Source organism: Siphateles boraxobius, unplaced genomic scaffold (assembly GCF_051911475.1).
Source record: "Siphateles boraxobius isolate OS27281-9 unplaced genomic scaffold, OSU_SipBor_1 47, whole genome shotgun sequence".
In the NCBI taxonomy this organism is placed as follows: Eukaryota; Metazoa; Chordata; class Actinopteri; order Cypriniformes; family Leuciscidae; genus Siphateles; species Siphateles boraxobius.
Window position 1 is genome coordinate 2050909 of NW_027509108.1, and position 25762 is coordinate 2076670.

General features: G+C 36.6%; 1 protein-coding gene, 1 long non-coding RNA gene and 1 pseudogene across 3 annotated transcripts in view; 2 read left to right on the forward strand and 1 right to left on the reverse strand.

The window, feature by feature from the left end:
- The window catches only part of LOC143710508 (GTPase IMAP family member 8-like), an 86381-nt pseudogene extending 66533 nt beyond the window's left edge, over positions 1 to 19848 (forward strand). Inside the window, exons 6-13 of the transcript XR_013194575.1 lie at positions 1316 to 1419; positions 1536 to 1940; positions 2968 to 3180; positions 7113 to 7207; positions 12532 to 12618; positions 13212 to 13332; positions 17430 to 18217; positions 19840 to 19848. The product of XR_013194575.1 is annotated as a GTPase IMAP family member 8-like (transcript). The remainder of the gene's footprint in view (positions 1 to 1315; positions 1420 to 1535; positions 1941 to 2967; positions 3181 to 7112; positions 7208 to 12531; positions 12619 to 13211; positions 13333 to 17429; positions 18218 to 19839) is intronic.
- On the reverse strand, positions 4239 to 11821 carry LOC143710464 (uncharacterized). The gene is made up of 3 exons (XR_013194557.1): positions 11666 to 11821; positions 6506 to 7832; positions 4239 to 4282 (listed from the first exon to the last, which is right to left on the reverse strand). It is a non-coding gene; the product is annotated as an uncharacterized LOC143710464 (long non-coding RNA).
- Positions 19849 to 20607: 759 nt separating the features above from the next.
- Positions 20608 to 21450, forward strand: LOC143710509 (GTPase IMAP family member 9-like). The gene has a single exon (XM_077201450.1). It carries the CDS (start codon positions 20623 to 20625, stop codon positions 21448 to 21450), a length of 828 nt encoding a protein of 275 aa, XP_077057565.1. The 5' UTR covers positions 20608 to 20622.
- The last annotated feature ends 4312 nt before the right edge of the window (positions 21451 to 25762 follow it).

A 25762-nucleotide genomic window follows, 5' to 3' on the forward strand; every position in this document is an offset into this window, starting at 1 on the left:
TGAAAAAAATGATACTTTGGATTGACTTAAAAAAATTAATGTAATTTGTTACACCTATTTTTTTTTTTTTTTGTTCTTGATTTTCTCAAATTGTATTTATGATTTAGTTAATCAATAATTGGAAGGGGGAAAATCACACCCTGGTGTAACCTAATGTATGTAAGTGTATTAGTCATTAAATATTTGACTTGGCTTAAAGTTAATTCAGTTGTTGAAACTACAAAGAAGGAATTATATCAAATCTAATTGTATTTGTAAATACGGATTAAAAGATGGTATTTTTTTCTTACAGGCCATACAAGTGCGATTCAGCTCTGTCTTGGACAGTAAAAATGCTCTTTTGGCGGCTGCCACTTTACCCCGGTTCAAGATACGCTGGATTAAAGATGAGGAGAGAAGAAACCATGTGAAGTCGCTGCTGACTGCGGAATGTCAAGCTCAACACTCTGAGGGCCACATTGTAAATCCTTTCGAGCAGAAACATTCTAACTCCAATGACAATGATTTTTTTGTGTTTGAAGAGGAGGATATGTGTTATTCTTCAGACACAGAAGTAATGGACTACTTGAAGTCTTCAGGATTAGAGCTGGACATTCTCAACAAAATAAATGAATTTGTACCCTGTAGTGTAGAAGAAACTTTGACTTTGTAGTTGAAAAACAACTGCATTTCAGCATTCAAATATGCAATGTTTTTTTTTTTTTTTTGAAATACTGTTTAACTGTAATCAACTGTTATCAAACACAGTTAAGCTACAGTAGCACACACATACAGTGCATGTTACACGCCGCAAGGAATGTTAGATACTGTAGACTTTAAATACTGTAGACACATTTAAAAATACTAGAGTTTCCATTATTAGTGAGGTTTATGCTAAGACTTTTCTAGAAATGCATTGGATCTTTTAGTCAAGTTGCTGTTTTCGTATTTCTGTAATATTTTTCAGTCAATATTAAATTACGGAAAGAACTGAGTTTCACTTTGTAGTGTATTTTTGTGTGTTTTAATAGGTTTTCAAAGTAACTTGAAAGTAAAGTAATTAGTAATCAGATTACTTTTTACATGCAGTAATCAGTAATGTAATCAAATTACAATTTTAAAGTAGTAATTGGTCATTTGTAGTGGATTACTTTTTTTGAGTAACTTACCCAACTCTGTTCATCACACCATCATTCTGGTCACTCAGGCTGATCAACTGAGGGGGAAACCATTAGATCTATATATCACTGAAAGTAATGATCTCAAAGCTCTTTTTTCTAAGTGCGGTGGCAGATTTCACTCATTCAACATTAATAACATGGAGAACCGCTCTTAGGTCACTGAACTAATGATGAGGATTGAAAAGATGGCAGAGGGAAATGGATGGAAGTATTACACCAGTGAGATGTGCCAGGAAGCTCAACGGAAGAAAAAGTTCTGTAAGTGTGTTTTACTTTTTCTGTTTGGAGAAATGTCCATGATCAAAACAGCAGAGCAAGAATACAATCTATCCAGGCTCCTCTCTGTTAGTCTTGATAAGTCCTTAATTATTTACTGTCTTTTTATACTCGGATTGTTCTGCTGGGCAAAACTAGATCAGGAAAGACCAGTGTAGTAGAAACTATTGTGGGCAGAGAGAGTTTAAAGAGGAGAAATTCACCAAATTCTGCTATAGACCTGTGAGCTACATGAAACACCAATGACTGGAAAAAGCATGAAAATAATTGACACTCCAGGAGTGATTGATGCATAAGAAGAGAAGATGGAGGAAGTGGAGAAGCTTGTCTTCATGTCTGCTCCTGGTCCTCATGTGTTTCTGCTGGTCATCAGACTGGACGAGAAATTCACAGATGAAGAGAAAAACACAGTCAAATGGATTCAGAAGAACTTTGAAGAAGATGCTGCTCGTCACACCATCATTCTGTTCACTCACGCTAGGGTTGTCAAAAGTACCAACTTAGGTACAAAGTATTTTAATTTTGACCAATTTTAAAAAATGTGACAAAATACATTTGTAACAAAATACCACTGTGATAAAAACAGCAGAGCAAAGAATAAAATGCATCCAAGTTCCTCTCATTCTGCATCAATCACTGAGTTTCACTTTATAATGCATAGATGGCATTGAATCTGTTTACTGTACTTGTACTTGTTGATATCTTTCAAAATCCATTACATTTAAAGGGATAAACTATTTATTTTACAGCTTAATTTGACCAAAGACATTCATATATATATAAATGCTATTAAACCAGGCTGAAGCTCAAATTATTTTAAAGTTTTTATTTGAATAAATAATTTAACAGTACCTTTTACAAAAATTTACTAAAATCAGAAAGATTGAACAGAGGTGCTACATTTTTGCTTGTGTGTGTGTGTGTGTGTGTGTGTGTGTGTGTGTGTGTGTGTGTGTGTGTGTGTGTGTGTGTGTGTGTGTGTGTGTGTGTGTGTGTGTGTGTGTGTGTGTGTGTGTGTGTGTGTGTGTGTGTGTAGAGAGAAAGTGAGAGAGACAGAGAGACAAGGAAACAGAGAGCAAATAATGCAAGTCTATGCAATCATATCTTTGTGTAGGCTAGTTGACAATAACAGTGTAACAAATTCATAACGGAGATACCAACAGTTAAATATTGGGTTAATCAAACACATTGCAATGGATTCCCCTTGCAGATAAATAGCTACACTCATTCACATTTGCACTCTCTCACATCCATACACAGTTAATGCACTCACTCAGATTCAAATTTGACATTAAATTCACATTTCAACTCTTTTCTTCTAAGCTGGGCAGGGAGAGGGACAACTTACTTTCTCAACTGGCGGTTTTGGGCAAATCTCACGGATATTTTTGTACAGATAAAGGCCATTGCACACTGAGTATGAAATTCGCATCAGAAATGTTCGCACGTTAAAAAAAAAATTCGAGCTCACATTATGTCAATTACGCTTGCACACTGTCTACGAAATCCGATCCCGATCATTGATCATTAGATGAGTATATCAGAGACACTCCAGATCTACAGGCATTTACTGAGAGTTTTGGTGGCAGATTTCACTCATTTAATAATGAAGACATGAAGAACCGCTCTCAGGTCACAGAACTGCTGGAGAAGATTGAGAAGATGGCAGAGGGAAATGGATGGTGGTACTACACCAGTGAGATGTTTCAAAACATTTTTCAACAATTATATACAGCCCATTCCGGTTTTCTCCTTCAGTGATTCTGCTTGTTAACATCAGGTGTCTTCAATAATGCTCAATCATCACTCAATTATTCACTTAATTATCTCATTAACATTATCACTGCTTCAGTGTTCATTTAACACTCTGCTCAGAGTTTATATAATTCACACTCTCAGTGTTAATTTAACACTGGGGATTTTGCTGTGTGGACTTCTTCTTACAACTCTTTCATTTCATTCGCTTCACAACCATATTGAACTGCAACACACAGCTCCTGAATATCAGACCTCACTGGATTCTTCTTCAGTTTATTTCTGTGCTCCACCCTTCAGCACACGTTAAACCTATTCAAATACATATGAATTGTTATTTATAGACATGAATGACACTTCAGATGTTTTTGTCATGTTTGGATAACAGGTTTAACGGTAGGACTCTGCCCTGTAGTCATTCATTGTGCGGTTTTAAAGCTGCAGTGCACCTGTTGAACTCCAACTGAACAAACCAATGAACTTTAACCTTGTTTGATCGGTAAACTGCTGGTAGTTTTGTCAGGATGTTTGTTAACAGTAGGTATTTCAAACTTCTTTGAAAAACTACCCTTAAACAAAGAACAAAAAAGTACATCAGGGCCTTTGTTTGTTTGAAATGACATGAGGGTGAATTAAACATTTTTGGTAAACCAAAATGTTTTACCGAACTTTTGGTAAAACATTGCTTTTTCAAGGAATACAGTGCAGCAAAAAGTTTGATATTATGCTTTGCAAATTAGTGAAGAAAATGAAAGCTACACACACATAAAGAGTAGATAACACTGCAGTCACATTAGCCTATGCAGTGTCATTTAGTTATCATACAACTGCATGACCAATAACACCTTCTGTAACTATAGGTGTGTCTTGTAATCTTACTGATAACGATATGATTTATCCTTTTTATTTACATTCTCACAATATGGTGATATGAAATAATCAAAATGTCATAAATCATTTAGCTAAAATGTTAAACCTAAATCATAATTCATTCCTCTACCAGTATTATACTATATTATTATGTCTAGACATTAAATGATTACTTCATTAAACTGTTCAATTGGTTTTAATTTCAGTTCTACAAAATTACCCTGGATCACAAAACCAGTCTTAAGTAGCACGGCTATATTTTTGAGAATAGCCAACAATACATTGTATGGGTCAAAATTATAAATTTTTCTTTTATGCCAAAAATCATTAGGAAATTAAGTAAAGATCATGTTCCATGAAGATATTTTGTAAATTTCCTACCGTAAATGTATAAAACATTTATTTTTGTGACTGAATGCAGCACAATCGCAAACATAAATGGACAAATTTAAAGGCGATTTTCTCAATGTTTCGACTTTTTTGCACCCTCAGATTCCAGATTTTCAAATAGTTGTATCTCGGCCAAATATTGTCCTATCCTAACAAACCATACATCAATGGGGAGCTTATTTATTCAGCTTTCATGTGATGTATAAATCTCAATTTAAAAAAAAAAATGACCCATATGACTGGTTTTGTCATTCAGGGTCACATATGCATCTAATATGCATCATCAGATAAGTTCTATATATTAATGTTGCTTGGAGTTCCGATGTTGCTAGGCAACCACAGACAGCCTGCAGTAACTCAGGCATGCAATGTCCAATCTGCCCCAAACTTCACATGTTTGACAAGAGTCCTGCCCTGAACACATGACCATGCTCATATTCGGTTATTCTAATAGCGCCACCTGCTGGTAGCAGAAAGTGTGGCAAATACAAATCACTTTACTCCTCCTGTATTTACGTACTGCCCACTGTGCTCTGTTTTCCTAAAGTCACCGGGTGGTGGTTGAATGGGTGCAAAATTTACATCTGATATGGGTTTCAGAATTGGGTGGGGCAAAAGGGCAAAAAGTGGGTTAAACAAATATTTAGACTAATTGACCGTTCGCAAAACCCCGCCCTCGAACGGTCCTCGTCCAATCATAGCTTAGCAACTGTAACTAAGGAGAAGGACCTCCGTCAAACATTGCGATTTCAGCAAGATGGTGAAACGATGCGCCTATGGCACCTGCAAGTCTGACACCAGGTACCCCAAAAGTTTAGAGGGAGGGGTCGTTTTTTTCGCATTTCCAAAACCCAAGAGGAAAGATGCCGACAATGGATCAAGCAGTGTGGGAGACCTCACCCACAGCTAAATGCCTTGAAGATTAACAAGCATACATATGTCTGCTCTAAGGTAAGTAAAGCTAGCGAGCTAACTTAGCATATAAATGATCAATAAGTAGTAATAAGTAGTTAACAATTGTGGTTCTAAATAGCATTATTATCGAAAGTAGTAAAGTTAGAACATTAGGATACTTTAATTTTCCGTAGGAAATTCAGGCAGCCTGTAAGGTAGCTGTTAGCATGTCAAGCACATATTGCTATCGACACAGATAATTTAGCAAGAGGTTGACGGTCACTGGAGGCTATAAAATCTGTAAAACTGAATTTAACAGTTGTGGTTCCATCTAGCATTGTTACCGAAAGCAGTGCATAACATTTAACCAACAAATCAACGCGTTGCCATCTGTAAAGTCATAACATACTACGCTAACTGACAAGCGCTAATAGAACAGGTAGAAACTGAATCTTTGTAACCTAAACTAGATTGTTAGGTCTGACACATGACAGAGAATGTTGGCTGGGAAAATATTTAAAATTTAAAACATAGGCTACTTACCCGGCAGTGCAGGAACATGACTGGTCCACAAGGCTGTGTTGGTTGCATTGCAAGAACAGGTCGTGAGGTTTCTCATTCTTGGACTGAGACCGGTACACCTTTGCCTTGATTGTTGTCATATTCCCGTCTTTGCTTATTTTGACATTTTGGACATATCCCTCCACTGCATATTGCAGCCCTTTCTGTCGTGCCCTGGAGGATATGTCTGCCGCATTGCTCCAAAACCAATTACTTATATTCATCCCAGCCATGGCTATGTGTCTGGTTCTCAATTGTTTGACGGGCGTAGTAACAGTAACTAGGGGGCGTGGCTTTTGCGAACGGTCAATTGCCCCTGGCGCTACATTTCACGTACGTGGATGATATTCAGTACATACATGTAATGACCCAATACCTACTAAAAAGTATCTTGGTGCGTAGCCCTAAACACAACCTAAAGCCGCCGGGTGGCGGTGGCATGGGTGCTTGCTTGCAGTTTCGGTGTTGCTAGGCAACCACAGACAGCCTGCAGTAACTCAGCCATACAATGTCAGATGTGCCCCAAACTTCACATGTTTGATAAGAGTCCTGTCCTGAACACATGGCCATGCTCATATTCGGTTATAGTAATACAAAACATTTAACATTTGAGTTTAGGCTCAACAGTTTTAAATACACAGTTTTAAAGGGCTACACATATTCTACAAATATCCTTAATAATTTATTTAAAAAAAAAGTGCAAACAATATCTTCATATTCATTTGAAATTGCCTGGTGACATTCAATGACATACAATTCATCTTAATTTAAATGTTGAATATGAGACCACACATACATCACATATGATCTTTCAGTGAAGATTCAAGATGGACTTGCTATAAAAAGCACATCATAAGATATGTTTCATTCGGATCACTAAACATCTATTGGTGCTTGGACCCTGATGATTGCCGCTTGTGGATATATAATAATTTTGTAATTAGAAGCTGTAATGAGATTGAATACATGATTGTCTTAAAATAAACAAGAAAGGTCCAAGAGAAGTACAATTTAAAAACTTACAGGTCATCAATAATGCTGCTGATTTATGAGTGATTTAATAAGTAGTGAGGATGTAAAATGTCACGTTTATCTTTTTTTATCTATGGGTATGTTTTTTTGACAACAAATAGACTCCAGATCCCACTACTACTGCTGCGAGAGCTGCACCTGCTGCTGCTCCTGTTAATGCTGCTTGTCCTGCAGTGAATGCAGTTCCTATCATAGATGCTATTGCTACTCCTGTTACTGCTACTATTCCTCCTAATACTCCTCCTCCTGCTCCTCCTACTACTGCTCCAGTAACACATTTTCTGTGTAGTAGATCATCCTGAATCTTCTTATAATCGTGCTCAGTGTATCTCCACAATCTGTTCTGCCTCCTCAGTTTGTTGATCTCTTTCAGAAGCTCGGTGACTTGAAATCGATCTTCTTTTTTGTTGTTAAACACATGAAAACCTCCTGAACACTGATCAACTACTGACCGCAGTGTTTTGCATTTATTCAGATATCTCTCTACTGTCCCATGTAACTGATCTCCATGACTAAAGAGCACGAATGTGTGTTTTAGGGCCTTTGCTCCAAGATGATCCTGGATCCATTTCACAACTTTACTGTCACTCTTTGAGAAAGTCTCACCCAGTTTAATCACCAGCAGAAACACATCAACACTATGAAGTTTAAACATTCTCTCTATTTGAGTTTGAGCGTCTGTGATCTTCACTGATGTATCAGAGAGTCCTACAGTGTCGATCACTGTGATTGTTTGTCCATCCAGCTCTGTTTGTGCTGACTGACAGATTCTGGTTACAGCTTCAGGAGAAAAATCATCTTCAAATTGGTTTCTAGCTCTGCTCAGGATGGTGTTTCCTGACGCACTCTTTCCTGATCCAGTCGAGCCCAACAGCATAATTTTCACTTCTGGCTCTGTAAAAAAGTTGAACAGATGGATGTATCAAAGCAAAATACCCAGTGTTGAAAGAACACTCAGTGTTTATGTGAGCCTGTCCGCAGGGCCCAGTTGTTCAAAAGTAATCTAATCGGATTGGATCAAATCTTGAAAATAAATTGTTCAAAAGAAAAAAACATATTCTGAAATCAGATTAGATCACAAAATTCAATCTTGGTTTTGGTCTGTAGTAAATCATCAGTATGTTTTGTTCAAAACTGTTTTAACAAGATTGAGATAACATTGATCCCAAATAAATAAATAATTAAAAACATACAATAAAAGAAGATTGTGAAATATAACCCCATTTAGAGCATTGGTAATCCAGATTTGGTCATCTGAAAAAGTGTGTATCTGGATCAGGGTGATTCAATCCAATTTTGCTTTGAAAAACTTGCAAAAAAAAAAAACTCCACAAAAGTAACATGGATTAGCAAAACTGTTTAACTGTCCAGATTATTTGTTTTGAACAAATGAGCCCAGAGTGTTAAAGTAAAGGCGGGCATACACTGTGCGATGTCTGTGCGATTTCAGCAGGGTACCTACTCACACTGAACGAGTAAATCGCATACGATGTAAAGCCAAAGCTCAGGATTTAAGTGCTCACACTATACGGTCCGAACGTCGAGCTGCGACTTGACTGCTCACGCTATAAGTGTGAAATATGTGCGATAAACCCCCGTGCTGGGTTGGTAGACGATATCATGTATCCAGAGATATTGTCAAAACAAACATCAGCTATCAATATCAAGATGATTTAGCACTTCCAATTTATGTATTAAATTATTATTAGCATTATTGTATTAGAGAAGGCTAATTTTATTATTAAATTGATCTGCTATTATAATTAATTTGGCACGCAATAATTTCACAGGACATCACTGCAATACACTGTGATCATAAAATATTACATAGAAGCTTACTCCTCGAGGAATAATAAAATAATAAAAATATAATTATATGCCTATAATTCATTGTAATTGACCTAAATGTTTTAGACAATTTTCAATGAGGATCCTCATTGAAAATTGTCTAAAACATTTAGGTCGATTACAATGAATTATAGGCATATAACTCTATTAACAGTCTATAATATGTCCGAACACTGCAATAATTTGTCATCAATGAAAATTAAAAACAGGTTTATTTCAAAAACATTGTTTAACAAATTAATAAAAGAGGCACGGTGCTACATCGCAGCTTGGAAGACGTGGGTAATAACTGGACAACTGGAGATAAGAAACAGTAATTTGAGGTAAGCAACAGTAATTTGTAGCTAGTTTGAACTACAGAACTTAAAGAGTTCCCTCTTTTCGTTTTTTTTTCTTTCTGCAGATTGAAATGGTTAAACTCTGTTTTCGCGCAGGCGCAGTAGGGAAAAACACTGAGTTTAGGGCAATCGGTTCGTAGCTCTGCTTCAACTGTGCGATATAGTCACGAGGAGCGACCAAAATTTCTGACATGCCAGAAATTCATCCGACCATCCGATTGCCGATCGGGAGAGGTTAATCGCCTCTCGTTTCCCCTTGTATACTGCACGAACACTGCACGACAAACGACGCACGACAAATCTGAAAATCGGCCCGACCCGAAAAAAAGTCGCACGCGTCAGAGTTCGGCTCAAAATCGGACGAAATTCGCACAGTGTATGCCCGCCTTAACACTGAAGCAGTGTTACAGCTAATGAGATAATTAAGTGATTCATTAAGTTCTGATTGATCATTAGTTATGAACACCTGCTGTTAACAAGCAGAATCACTGAAGGAAAGAGAAACAAGGACATAAAAAAGAGAAGCGACTAGCAGAATTATGACTACAACTTCTCTTTTTGATACACGCAATTGCGACTTTATATCATGCAATTCTGACTTTATATCTCGAAATTGCAACTTTATATCTCACAATTCTGACTCTATAACACGCAATTCTGACTTTATATCTCGAAATTCTGACTTTATATCACGCAATTGTGACTTTATATCTCGAAATTCTGACTTTATAACACGCAATTGTGACTTTATATCACGCAATTCTGACTTTATATCTCGCAATTCTGACTTTATAACACGCAATTGTGACTTTATATCTCACAATTCTGACTTTATATCTCGCATTTCTGACTTTATAATACGCAATTGCGACTTTATATCTCACAATTCTGACTTTATAACACGCAATTGCGACTTTATATCATGCAATTCTGACTTTATATCTCGAAATTCTGACTTTATAACACGCAATTCTGACTTTATATCACGCAATTGTGACTTTATATCTCGCAATTCTGACTTTATATCATGCAATTGTGACTTTATATCACGCAATTCTGACTTTATATCTCGCAATTCTGACTTTATATCATGCAATTCTGACTTTATATCTCGCAATTCTGACTTTATATCATGCAATTCTGACTTTATATCTCGCAATTCTGACTTTATATCATGCAATTGTGACTTTATATCACGCAATTCTGACTTTATATCTCGCAATTCTGACTTTATAACACGCAATTGCGACTTTATATCTCGCAATTCTGACTTTATAACACGCAATTGCGACTTTATATCACGCAATTCTGACTTTATATCTCGCAATTCTGACTTTATAATACGCAATTGCGACTTTATATTACGCAATTCTGACTTTATATCTCGCAATTCTGAGTTATAAAGTCAGAATTGGGTAATAAAAAGTCGCAATTACCTTTTTTATTTTTCATTCTGTGGCGGAAACAAGCTTCCATACATTTTACTATATTCAAAATTCTAAATTTAAAACATTGATCTCATAACATTATTTTTGCAGCTATAAATGCAGTGTAAATGCATTACATTACATATACATTAACAAGGTTAGAAAAAAAAATGCCGGCCCTTATTGGGAAAGTTAATCTCTGTCACTTCCCTAAAGGTGATATTTCATTAAGATATATATAGGCTATGAGTTAAACATATGGCATTATCTATAAAAGCAATATAATGAATGCATCACACTGAATGTATCTTCAAAATGTTTCTTAATTGTTATTATAATAATATTAAAGAATTAGTAATTATAAATATGAACTATAATAAATATTCGTCTTATTTGTATTATTACTGCAGTATTCATGTATAATTTAAATAAAATAATTGTTTCTGATGAATGCTTTATGTGGTGTTCTTTGTAGCCTATCACAGTGCACAAACCCTAAAATGTATTTATTCTATTGTGATATTACAAATACTCACAGAGTCATTACAATTCAGGATTATACATTAAAAATAACATTTATGTCTAAATTTAAGATTTATATATTTGAATTGTAGGCTATATATAATTTAAATCCATTTGGATTACATATAGTTTTAACTTAATTTAATTAAATGAATGTGATTCTTATTAAGTGATTCTCAGTCATACATAAGTGAAAAAGGTTTTATGTAATTGTATTAATAAACTGACTGTGTGATTTATATATGTCAACGTTTTTAACTTGACACAAACGCGAGACACGAACGCAAATCGTCCATCAATAAGAAACAGTGGAGAGGCAGCCCAGTGGAACGAGTTCTGTGTGAACATCCAGTACGGAAGTATTTCTACACACAAGATAGTTTAAAGGACAGAAATTAAAAATGTCTTGAAATGGTACCTGAAAGTGCCGTGGGGTCACGTGACCGGGATATAAACGGAATAACTTGACTGATTAAAAACGTAATGAAACCCCGAAGTGTAAAGGTTTCGCGTTGTCATGCTTCCTCACACAACACATTATAAGTTTCGTTTTGCCATTTACTTATATTCAGGGGATATTATTGTAACTTACCTGACTGATTGCTTGCAAATGTTCCACTAAATAATGTGTCTTCATTGCTTTTTCCTGTGCTGTGCATTTTCTCTCTCAGTGTCTCTTTTTTTTTCAAGTCTGAAAGGAAATGAAAGTGTTTAAGGAGTGGACTGTGACACGGTGGGCTGTGCTTATGATTATGTCTCAATCATATGGAGTTTTCACGGTAAATGAAACTGGAGCCGGTTTGACATAAATTGTTTGTTTTTTCCACCAGGATGATTTTCATTTTTCTTTTAAACATCAGCTTTCGATCTCTGATGCACATAATGATATAGTGGAGATGTGTTTAATGATGTGTTGGGATTTAAAGGGTTTATGTAATTTTTTTTTATGGGTCACCGTTGTGTTGGAGAGTAGAGCCTGTGTTTCACTCCAGGATGAGCAAATAAGCACTGATGTTATGCCGTGTGTCACTTTATTAATTTACAGTGACTGTGTTGTTGCTGATACATTGATGATCTTTTGTTCAGTTCTTTAACTAATTCATGTGTGCTGTTGTTAAATAGCAGGGTTTATTTAAATTGATGTTTCCTATTAACTAATTTAAGGATCTTTCTTAGTGGATTCCAAGCTCACAGTAAACATTTTTTATTGTTAATGGCAATTGACCAATCAATTTCCTCAAATGAAATGAGTTATCTCAGATTTTAATGAAGTGCATGGTATTATTACTGTAAAGAAGCTCTTGTTTTGCTGTTTTTACAGGTGTGCTGTAGCCTATTTTTAACAGTATAATTGTATTTGATTTACACTCTTGTGCATTTACAGACATTATTCAAGCTGGATCAATCCAGGCCAATGTATATTTGTGAGCATTTGTGTTTCCATATACTCTATTGTAGATTGAAAACAAAGAGAAGAGCGCCACCCAGTGGACAGACCAGCACAGACCACATAGAGGAGAAATGTGCAGACTCGTCACAGCAGCTGTCGGATGAAATCAATATATTTTGTTGTATATGTTTCCTTTCTTTCTTTTCTATTCTTTTTTTAAACATTTTGTTTATTTAAAAAAAATCAGACATGTTAACCATCTTGAACCAAACAGTTGAGCGCTTATGTGTCTTTGCATGTTTACGCTTTGTAATAACCTAAAAAGAACATACAGAACGTTCTCAAATAGTTTTTTTTTAGGCTTTATTTTTAGAGCCTAGAATATTTTTATTTTTTTACAGAGACCGTTCCCTTCACGTTATTTGAAGAAAGCGATTGATATATGCGATTTGCATGATTTTAAAATCACAATACAATCAATATGCATATTGTATATAAAACATGGCAATGTGTAACTATCTCAAACAACTGAATCTAGTTATTCTCATTAACTCTTTCAAAGAAGTTAATTAGACAGAAATTAGAAGTCAAACATCTAGCCGTTTTTGTTTAGTCTGATTAACTTTGCTTTTGCTCTTGCCATTGCTGCTATTGCTATTGCTAATACTCCTACCCCCCCTCCTATTCTTTTTTTAAGTCACTCGTTAAATCTTTTTCCTCTGATTTTTTATATATCTCATCTGTGTAGTGTTGTCCACCATTCTTCTTCACCAGCATTCATCTTCATCAGTTCAGTGACCTGATCGCGGTTCTTCATTATTGTATGATTGAAATCTTTCGCACAGTCATTAACAACAACCTGAAGATCAGTATTTTCTCTGATATACTCATGTAAGGGTTTCTTCTTGTTGATCAGCGTGAGTGAACAGAACGAAAGAGTAACGTGCCCCATATAGCAACATTGTTTCGGCCCAGACCTGGCCCACATCTGGCACATGTGGAAATATAATCTAGTACATGCAGCGTGGAAGGACGGCCCTTGGGCGTCTCACTCCTATTTGCCAGATCTGAGCCACAAGCAGGCCATAGCAATGCCACATGTCAGCCAAGAGCTAATAAATAAACCAGAACTGAACCTTATCTGAGCCACGAAATCTGTGTATATTAAATATGGAGTCATCTAAACCTTAATAAGCCTGTTAACAAGCAGAATCACTGAAGGAAAGAAGAGAACAGAAAGAGACGCAAGTTAATGAGATAATTAACCGATAAATTAGGTGATAATTGATCATTATTGAAGACACCTGATCGGGTCGGGCCGATTTTCAGCTTTGTCGCGCGTCGTTTGTCGTGCAGTGTTCGTGCAGTGTACATGGAGAAACGAGAGGCGATTAACCTCTCCCGATCGGCAATCGGATGGTCGGATGAATTTCTGGCATGTCAGAAATTTTGGTCGCTCCTCCTGACTATATCGCACAGTTAAAGCAGAGCTACGAACCGATTGCCCTAAACTCAGTATTTTTTCCCTACTGCGCCTGCGCGAAAACGGATTTTAACCATTTCAATCTGCACCAATCTGCATCAAACTAGCTACAAATTACTGTTGCTTACCTCAAATTACTGTTGCTTACCTCCAGTTGTCCATTTATTACCCACGTCTTCCAAGCTGCGATGTAGCACCGTGCCTCTTTTATTAATTTGTTAAACAATGTTTTTGAAATAAACCTGTTTTTAATTTTCATTGATGACTAATTATTGCAGTGTTCGGACGTATTATAGACTGTTAATATAGGTATATGCCTATAATTCATTGTAATCGACCTAAATGTTTTAGACAATTTTCAATGAGGATCCTCATTGAAAATTGTCTAAAACATTTAGGTCGATTACAATGAATTATAGAGAACAAGAACAATCGCTCCCGGGCTCGGACCGCAGCAAACGAGCCCAGTGTAAAAGCCCCCTTAGTGTGCATCTTTGTTGCTTCTTTTGTGTTGTTTTTGTCTGTTCTAATTATATCAAGGATTCGTTTTTATTATTTCAATATCATAACAATACATAGAATATGTATTCATAAAAAAAAAGAAATAGGCCTACCACTTTTATATTAAGTCTTTTTTCTAAATGGCTGATCTAACTTTAATTACATACGTGACAACCATAATTCCCACGTTTTGTAATTATGGTTGTCACTTTTTATGTACATGGTATTTTCACCAAAAAATTAATAGTGTGTTGTTGTGTATACAGCAGTTGTACAATATATATTTGTTCCTATAGTTTTTCTGTTGTTTTAAGTCTAAATTAAAAAAAAAACACTGACAGTTTTCTGTCATTTTTACAGAAAACAGCTCATCTTTCTGTAGTAAAGTCTTCTCTCTGTTTAGGGTTATGCAGCCCAAAACCACATTGTTGCATAATGTTTAAAATACAGCCAATAAACATCGTTGAGATGATATTCAAAGGGGCAAAGTTCAGTTTAGACACTTCTAGTTTCTCTTAGTCATATTATACAGTCAGACAAAAACAGATAGGCTCAGAATGATACAAAAACTGCAAGAGACATAATGGAATCAGAACATGAAGGTCAGTGTAAATTAATTAACCTAATATGATACTCACCGCTAGTTTAAAATCCTCAGAACTGAATTATATGCTGGGATTTTTATTTGTGATATTGACAAAACTGAAGTGTAAAAAAGGTAGTAAAAACTGAATGAAATATTACAGGATAAGGTGGTCATTTTAAAGCTTCTGATTTACAGCTGATTTAAAGCTGTTTCATCATACATTAGTTTCAACAGATTCATTGTCATATGTAAAATTCTATCTGGTTGTTATAAAAAGGAGACGTGACGGAGAGCACATCTGCAGACTGACAGTTTCTTATATCACGATCTGAGACGGGAGTTTCATACGCTGTCTATAGTCTCAACTCTGATTAAAACTCATTTTCTGTGATTTTCAAGTATTAATAAAAACTGGTTCAGATATTTGAGAGGTGTCCTTACAAGGAAGAAGGTCTAAGAATTGCTTTATTGCGTGTCATTCAAACAATCTGTTTTAGGCTATATAAGTTAACGGTTTACTGACAGCTGACTGTCATTATGTTAATGGGTCCAAGGTTAATAAGCAGCTGGATCAGCGCAGATACGTTTGTGATGTAAATCTAATGTGCCAATGAATAAATAAACATATTTCACAATAAAGCATTAGAGCTAGATTTGTTTGTCGAAGTGATTAATGACATCTGAAGCTGAGAAACTCAGGACTGCATCGGTATCTGGTTCAACAGGAGTGAACCCCTGTGCTGTTTACCTTGCATTAAAACACTGACATGTTTTAAATAGGCCTATAATAATGCCAACACATCTGTTTGAAAAAAAAAACCATATAAAATATAACATAAATTGCAGGACCAGTGTCCGGATTCACGAAACATTCTTAAATTCCCCCAGTAGTCAATAATTGTATCCCTTAAAACTCATCTTTGATCACCGAAATATTATATTTAAACGTTTTTTTTTTCCTGTGAAAAAAAATTATTCATGCATTAAATATGCTTGAATGCAACTCTACACACTTGCTTCATAAAGTATACACGGAGTCATGAATATGTAAATTAGCCCTGCCTCCACTCACTCACACCAGAGATTCACTCGCTCAACTTACTGAGGTAAATGTTGCACAATTGCCCTTTCTAATATCGGACACATAACAGTAATTAATGATTAGCCTTTTTGTTTTTTCTTTGCTTGCTGTTTCATATTTAAAGCATTTTTGTTCGATCAAAGTAAACTCTTGTTAAGGTTTGGCACATTTTCTAAAAGGGGAAATCTTCAGGCTGTCCACACTGAACACGTTTCATCATCCACTGATTCAGACTTTGAGCGCTTTATGGTAGAATTAGAATGAGTGATAAAGATCGTGTCACTGATTTCCAATTGCTTTTGGCACAAAGTACGCACCACTCACCTTCATTCTGGAACTAAGTTTTACACTCAGTCTACTCAAGAAAATTACTTTTCAAGCATTTTATTCTATATGGAAGCTTGTTTCCGCCACAAAATAAAACATTTTAAAAGATAATTGTAACTTTTTTATTCTCAGAATTGCGAGTTAGTCAGAATTGCATAATATGAACTCTTTATGTCTTTATATCACGTAATTCTGACTTTTTTCCCTCACAATTGCGACTTTAAATCACACAATTGGGATATAAACTCACAATTGCAAGAAAAAGTCAGAATTGTGAGATAAAAAGTTGCAACCTTTTTTTATTTTTACTCTCCAACAAACTTCTATAATATCATAATATCACAACAGAACGCCGTCGATATATTGTGTTTTTTTCATTTATTTTGTGCTATTATGCGCAGCAGAGTAAACGACACATAGATTTACTGTATGTGCGTATGAAGGCTGCTTTCTGCTGCTTGCAAACAAACTCTTTTGAGGAAACTGCCATCTTCTAATCAGTGCACTGCCAATGATTTGCTGCCCTGATTCCAGGCGCTATGTGTAAATACACTGCAGGCTCACTCTCGCTCGTATCCAAGGTAAATCATCAGCACTATCATCCCTTACATGTGTTTGATTAACAATCTACATGAACAATCTACATCGTAATCGGCTAAATTGCATAATCGCGTGCGCAGGTTACTTTACTTCCTGAACAAGTGCAAATCCGTGTTGCATTCACATTTACAGTTCGAGTGCAAACAAACTCAATCACCTCATCCGGTAGTTTCAGGTTCGATACCTCGGTGCGCTCCCAGGTCCGCATGACAGATTCACATTAGCAATTTTTAACCTCAAATACTGAGAAACTTACATTTTAAATTGTGCAATACATACACTGTGGCAGGAGCCTGCGTTTACGTTAATAACGGGTTGGAAAAGAATATCTGAAAACAAACATACACATCAACAATATCTCCCGCTAATGACATGAACTGTTTAACAGGTGATGCACATGATCTGAGGATTGTGTTACTGGGAGTCTCTGGAGCTGGAAAGAGTTCAATAGGAAATGCAATACTGGGTCGAGAGGCATTTAAAGAGAGCAGAACCAGAGAGAGTGAGATACAGAGAGGAAGAGTAGAAGACAGAAACATCTCCATCATCGACACTCCAGGATTCTTCAACACTCAACTGACTGATGAAGAGATGAAGAAGCAGATGATGAAGAGTCTGTATCTCTCTGATCCTGGTCCTCACGTCTTCCTGCTCATCGTAAACCTGGAGAACTTTAAAGAGAACAAGAGGAACATTGTGGAACAAATCCAGGAGAACTTTGGAGCTCAAGCTTTTAAGTTCACAATGGTGCTGTTTACTGGACGAGAAAAAATGTCAAAGAGAGAATGGATGCTCTTTATACTTGATACAACATTTCTAGAGCTGGTCAGTCACTGCAGAGGTAATTATCATGGGATCAACAGTAAAAATGAGATGAATCAAACTCATATCATAGAGCTTTTAGAGAAGATGGATGAATTCATCAAACAGAATAATCACCAGCATTACAATAGTGAGCTATTCTCAGTGTTTCGAACAAAGAGCATAAGAATAAGGAAAAAACGAGAGGAAAAAAAGACATACAACAGAAAAGAGCAAGAAATGAAACAAAAGCAAGCTAAAACAGCAATGGAGACTTTCACAACCCACAGCGTAATAGAAGAGAGAACACATACTGTGATTGAACAATTAAAGGAAATCACTAGAGAAAATAAACTAGAAGAGAAAGAAAAAGAGGTGAGACAAGAACGAGCACATATAGAGTCAGAGACTTTTGAAATGGAAAGTGCAACGGAAGAAAGAACAACACACACTGTGACTGATGAAGAAACAGAGAGTTGTGTTTCTTATTTCAGACAAAGAATGAAAACATATCACATGCATGAAAACCTGGATACTATGTCATTAGACAGATTCGAGAAATTCTCTAATGAAAAAATGGGAGACAAAAATGTAGGCAAGACATCAAAAAAAATATGGGACATGAGCCCTAAGAAGAAGACATACGACATCATATCAAAAGGTAAGAACTTTACACAAAACTCTAAACATAAACCAAACATCAATAATGAATTCACTACACTGCAAAAACCCCTGAAAAACTAATGCTAAAGTCAACGTTCAAGAACCCAACTGAAGCAAACACTGATCTTCATATAGGCTGAGGTGGAAAGAGTAATAAAATATTGTACTCAAGTAAAAGTACTATTACTTCAATACAATTTTACTTAAGTACAAGTAAAAGTACTGCTCTAAAAATCTACTCAAGTAAAAGTTAAAAGTATCTCATTTAAAATTTACTCAGAGTAAAAGTTACTGAGTTACTTTTTTAACAGTGGGGGGTGGGATGAGGGACTATCCCGTTTAGGGTTGTAATGGTATATAGGGGATCAGTTCAGACAGATTTGAAACATTTTGCCTTATGTAAACATATACTGTTATTTATTAAAAAATAAATCATTTAATTACTATTGCTATTTATTGATTTTTATTTTAAATTTATATTACATTTCATTATTTTGAGTAGACCGAACATGGAACCTTCAATAGGACTACTAGCCCAAAATTCAAATAAAAAAATAATAAATAGCAATAGTAATTAAATTTTTTTTAAAAAAATAAATAACAGTAGTCTATGTTTACATAAGGCAAAATGTTTTAAAACAACTAAACATCGTGTTTCGTAATAGAACTCTATCGAGATACACGTGTGTCTCAACTAACCCCGCTGGCCACCTCGTACATTTCTCTAGATTTTGCAATGACCTTGCATGACACAATACAATGAAATATGCCAGTTTTAGGGCACAGATTAACGTTTGTGATGATACCAGTTACGTTTAACAGTCACATAAGGATAATAAGCTATTCATTGTGGAGTGTGCATGGTGAAGTGAACGTCTTACCTTAGAAAAATAAACTTTTGCCGATATCTTCGGATCGGAGATGCGTCCGTTGTTCAAATTTCCCATGATCAAAGAGGACACTAATATGCATGTGCACAGCAAATATCACAACTTGTGCTGGCTGCGCACGCAAGTTATTTAAGGTGTCTCAACTGTACACAGTCTAAACCAGCGGGGCAACGGGCGAAATAAGCCAGGCCACCGTTTCGCCAGCTGCTCCTGAATTCTACATTTAGCACACTCTGTTAGACCTTGCCATTTTTTTTTTTTTTTTTTTTTTTTAGTAAAATCTGGCAACACTGTTTTAATGGAAAATGGTATGATATTGTCAGAATTTGGCCTTTTTTTACAGCAAGGGTTAACAGTGCAGTTATTAACAATAAAAACTGGCAATTCGGGTGAAAAATTTTGTCTTGTGTTCGTCTTTTAAACTTCTCCTCAATGTGCATGCAGTGTAAATAAAGCAGTCGCATCAATGAAATGATAGTAAAGTTAGTCCACGGCCACCCCCCGTACTAATGGTCCCGCCCATGGCGCAAATTACAAGATGAAAAATAGAAAATGGTTAGATTTTATTTATTCAAATGTTTGTTTCTGAAGTCACAATTTAGCACAAGTAAAACTGAAAAAAGGTAAGAAAAAGGCAACTATCAATTGATAATGTAACTAGAAAAACAAGAAAAATTTATGTCTGGTTTCAATTTTTCATTTTTGCATTTGCATTGTATGGTCTGAAATTTTAATTGTGAAGTGTTACACGGACCATGCATGACATTTCTGTCACACGCTTGAGGTTTCTGGGCCAATCACAATGTTCTGGATCGCTGACCAATCAGAGGACACCGCGCTTTTCAGACCATGAGTTTAGTTAAAATCGACGTGTTTCAGAAAGGCTGGGCATATGGAGCAACAATAGTTTTCAGCATGCGTAAAATAATGACTTTTTTTTAACCTAAAACCGTGTAAACATATTGCATTAAACCAAATACACAAAATTATGTTTCAAAATAATAATTATTTTTAGATTTGTCATATGACCCCTTTAATTAATCACTTAATTATCTCATTAACTTCAACACTGCTTCAGTGTTATTTTAACACTCTGTAGTGTGGACACATGTACCCTGAGGGGTGTTAACTTAACAAAGGGGATTTTGCTGTGAGAAAATCTTTATTTAGTACATGTTTACACCTATCCTTTTATATTTTTTCATCTTGTCAGATCTCAGGATTGTGATGGTTGGTAAAACTGGAGCTGGAAAGAGTGCAACAGGAAACACCATCCTGGGACGAAAGCTGTTTGAGGAAAAAATGTATTCTGAATCTGTGACTAAGGAATGCCAAAAACATCAGAGGTTAATGGATGGTCGAAACATCTCAGTGATCGACACTCCAGGACTGTGTGATACTTCGCTCAATAAAGAACAACTGAAGGATGAATTAGTGAAGTGTGTGGAGATGTCTGTTCCTGGTCCTCATGTGTTTCTGCTGGTCATCAGACTGGATGTGAGATTCACAAAAGAGGAGAAAAACTCAGTGCAATTGATTCAGGAGAACTTTGGAGAAAAAGCAGCTCGTTACACCATCGTTCTGTTCACTAGAGGAGATCAATTAGATACATCTATAGAGGAGTTTCTGACTGAAAACAAGCAGATTAATGAGCTAGTTAGACAGTGTGAAGGCATTTATCATGTGTTCAATAACAAAGATAAAAAAAATCGATCACAGGTCACTGAACTGTTAAAGAAGATAGAAGGCTTGGTGATGAAGAATTATGAAGAGCATTACACAAATGAGATGTACAAGGAAGCTCAGAAAAAGATAATGATGAAGAAGGCTAAAGACGCAGCTTTAGTGGGAGCGAGTGTAGCAGGAGTAGGAGCAGCAGTAGCTGGAGGTGCAGTACTGGTCGCTGCCACTGGTGGATTAGCTCTGCCTGTAGCTTTAATGGCAGGAGGGGCAGCTCTAACAGGAATGACAGGTGCTGCTAAAGCTATTGCAGATCAGGGTAAACATATCAAGGGGAATGTAAAGAGGGGAAGTTCCAAGTGGTATGCTGATTAATTCTCATTATAATATAATTATCACAGTTTCTTATTCCTTTATATTTTTTTCCTAAGGTATGTTGTTTATGTCTTATGCATTTCTGTGATTTTCATGTTTTTCTGCTTCAAGGGATTACTTACAGATTTATATTATTATTGTTGTTGTTTTCATCATAAAATGCAAAAATTACAAATAGTTTGAGTTACATCTTTGTCATGTAAACTTACCCTTAGTCTGGCCACACGCTTGAAGATATTTAGCCCGGTTTTGAGCCAGATTTGCATCCCAACCCAGCCAGCACAGCCATGTGGGGCCCACGTGGGTTTGAACTGGGCTATCTAACTGGGACCCAGACAGTTTTGTCCATGGTTTCCATGTAGGCCCTACATGGGTTTGCCCAGATGAAATGAACACTGCTCAGTGTGCACACTACAGGCTTTTAAATGTAACACATTTCAGTTTTGGAGTTAATGAGATAATTATTTGATTGAATAATGATTGAGCATTATTGATGAACACCTGCTGTTAACAAGCAGAATCACTGAAGAAAAGAGAAACACAAGAGGCTTGTTTGAGATGAGCAAAATCTGCGCAGAACCGATCACCGGTGATCAGCGCGTAATGCATGCCGGTTAGAAATGTGTCTGAGTGCGGTCCGCCTTGCGCTGATGTCATGCTGACTGTGTCAAAAAGCTCTCGCGAGAGCAAGGCGCACGTGTTGGACTCTGCAGTCGCGCGCAGTTGCTCTCCACCGACTGCGCTGATCAAAAGCATGATGGGAAACGACTTGCTGACGACACAGCTTAATGTTGATTGGTTTAAACAACCGTGATGTATTGTTCTCTTTTAAAATGTTTAATTTTAAAACTCGGATATCATGTTTTATGTGTATGTTATGTGTGAATATTCCCAAACTCTCGGACAGTGTGATCTCTATGGGTTATGCAATGTCATTTTAATATAAAAAAAACACATAGCCTATGTCTGTATTAAAGAAAAAAATTATTGATAAACACTTATTTGGAATGGAATTAAATAACAAGTATTTTGGGTGTCTTGTTCATTATATTTATTTTCATATAAAAGCAACAGAACTTAAATTACATCCAGTTTATTAGCAACACTGTGCACGAGCGTGAATCCCGTGAATCCCGCGATATTCATCATTGATCTCGCAGGTCTATGGATCCACTGCGAGAAGCGAGAACTGTCCGGCTTGCCTGCGCTTTTTTCACTCCTCCCTTCACTGCAGCTGCCTACTCTCGACTACATTTAAGGCGAGGCAAGGCGCATCTCAAACAAGCCTAAGAACTACTTCCAGCAACAGCCTTAGATGAAATCAACTGAAGATAAAATTCACGAAATCTCTCAAGATCTGATTAAACAACTCCACAAACAGCATTACCAGCTTCACTTATTACTAACCAGGTTTACTTTATTTCTGTTAGACGTCTACAGAAGTTCTTATTGAAAATGAACAGAGGTTAAGATTAGGGCTGGGCGATATATCGCACGATATTGTTATGCGCATCTCGTCAGTAAAGCCGGTTCCTTGATTAGTAGTAAATCGCCTTCACCTGCTTTCAGATGGAGCGGCATTTACTACAAAGAGCGGTAGTTAACTGACAAGCTGAGCCATATCGCATCAATATCGCGGACGTATCGCCAGCGATAATGAATTCGATATGGCTCAGCTTGTCAGTTAACTACGGCTCTTTGTACACAGCAAAAACTCCAGTGTTAAATTAACACTCCTGCGAGTGTATATGAGTCCACACTCAAGAGTGTTGAAGTTAATGAGATAATTAAGTGATTAATTGAGTGATGATTGAGCATTATTGAAGACACCTAAAGCAGAATCACTGAAGGAGAAAATCTAAAATTGTAAGCCACCGTTATGGTGATCATTGTTTGCTTTAGTTGGGCTCTTGACCTTTATAATATTAACTTTAGATTGTATTTGGCTGTTGTATCTGAGTTTTAACTGCCAGATGGACAAAGAAAAAAGTGTTCTGATGGTGTTGGTTGAACTTCATGATTTTGATTTATGTTGTTGGTTACAGCATAACTGTGATTCTGAATAATATCCAGAATTTAAGCTATATTAAAAAGGATTTCTTAAAAGTTGTTTCTAAAAAAAAAAAAAAAGTTGTTCTTATAGGCACTCACAGACTTCAAGATTCAGTCTATACATCTCAACAATGGTGACGAGCAGAATATTCAATTAGGAAAAGTAAATTACATAGAAAATTCAGGTCATAATTTATTCATATCGCAATGCATGATGGGAGCTATTAATGAGTTGTGATTGGTGGCAGCCATTGCAACATGCTTTATTATTGTCACCATTGTTGAGATTCACAGGCCAGTTATTGATGTCTGTGTTTCTATGTAGCCTGTGGGTTTGAGACGTTTGTTTTGGTTCTTTTTTTTTTCTCTCATCTCTCTTTCACCGCTTCGGCTCGCTTTCACTCCTCCCCGTGCTGCTACGGTACCTAATGTGGGTGGGAGTGGTTAGAATTGAGAGCAGGCAGGTATATAGGCACCTGGGGTCCTTATGCCGGGAGCCATGCATTATAGCTAGCTGCTAACGGGTTGGAGCGCGGCAGTATTCCGGAGTGCTGTTAGCGCAAGGTGTTGCGAGTGACTGCCAACAGCACTACTGTTGGTGTGTATGCTTCTGAAACGGTGGGAACGCCTGGATTGACGAACTCGGAGCGTTTCGTGAGCCTGGTGAAAGTGGGACGCGCCGAAACACTGTCTACCCACACAATCACCTGACGGCAGGCGGAGGCTACAGCCAATCCATTGTCGGCTGCTGTTCTTTTGAATGTGTTTAAATGTGTATGAATGTGCAGGTGCTGCTTTTTAGACATTTTCTTTGGTAAATGTTTTTTTCTTTTTTTTCTCTTTTTTTTTCTGCTAGCCGGTGGATTGTAAGATATTTGTGGTAGTGAACTAATTGTGACCACCGGCTAGCGATTTTTCTTCTTTTCTTATTTGTTTGTTTCATCCCCCTCCCCAGTAGTAGTCTTGGGGTGGGTCGGGCCCATAGGAAAGACTAGCGCACCAGGTTCTAGCTTAATTTGAGTGTTTCACCCATTTGGGGAACCAATGTGTGCAGTGTAATGCTGTGACGTGTGCACCTTTTAGAAATGGCTCAAGGAGCATGATTGCTGTGGGTGTGAAGGCTGAGTTTGTAGTGTTGGTTCTACATCAAGGGTGCACCTTAGTTCACGTGTGGTATTGAAACCTAGGCCTGGGCCGGCTTGTGGTCCGGTGGCCCACCCTCCTCTGTACTATTCCTATGCTAAATTATGTATTTTCATGTTATTTATGGACAACCAAAAGCGACTCATGTTTTTTTACTGAAACCAAAAAAAAAATAAAGATTGTATTTTTTTTACACTTTGTTAATCCAAGCCTGGGCATGCTTTTTGTTGCAACATAGAGTCCTCTTGCTCTTACTAGTCCTGTCCAAGGGGTGGCGTAGTAAGCACTGCCATAGCCCTACAGGGGGGCTACATCTAATTAAATTTATTTGAGAGTGTTTTGATCAGAACAATGTTTATTAAATATTTTTGATTATAAGAAACGTACCTATATTCTTAAATGCTGTAAAATCAAAAAGTTTTTGCCAACAAGGTAAATCAAACTATCTCAATAAGATTAATCTTCAGATCACAGCATGATTATGCCAGAACACAACCAACACTATCAGATCACATTTTTTTGTTCCTTTGACTATTATAAAAAAAAAATAACAGCAGACAAACAAATTTAAAGTGAATGTATAAAGGTTAAGAGCCTAACTAAAGTAAACACTTATCGCCATAACGGTTGCTGAGATTTTCTCCTTCAGTGATTCTGCTTAAGTGTACAAATCTTAGCGGTGGATCACTCGGCTCGTGAGTTGATGAAGAACGCAGCCAGCTGCGAAAACTTAACACCAGGTGTCTTCAATAATGCTCAAACATCACTAAATTAATTACTTAATTATCTCATTAACTTTAACACTCTTGAGTGTTAATTTAACACTGGAGTTTGTGCTGTAGAGTAAATGACGCTCCATCTGAAAGCAGGTGAAGGCGATTTACTACTAATCAAGGAACCGGCTTTACTGACGAGATGCGCATAACAATATCGTGCGATATATCGCCCAGCCCTAGTTAAGATGTTGATTATTTATTGAAAATAATAGTTTGGTTTGATGTCACCATTATGGTGATCAGTGTTTTCTTTAGTTGGGCTCTTGACTTTTTAGTATTAGCTTTTCTCTGCTAAGTTGTATCTGATTGTTATGTTGAAAACAGCAAGAAGAATTGCAATC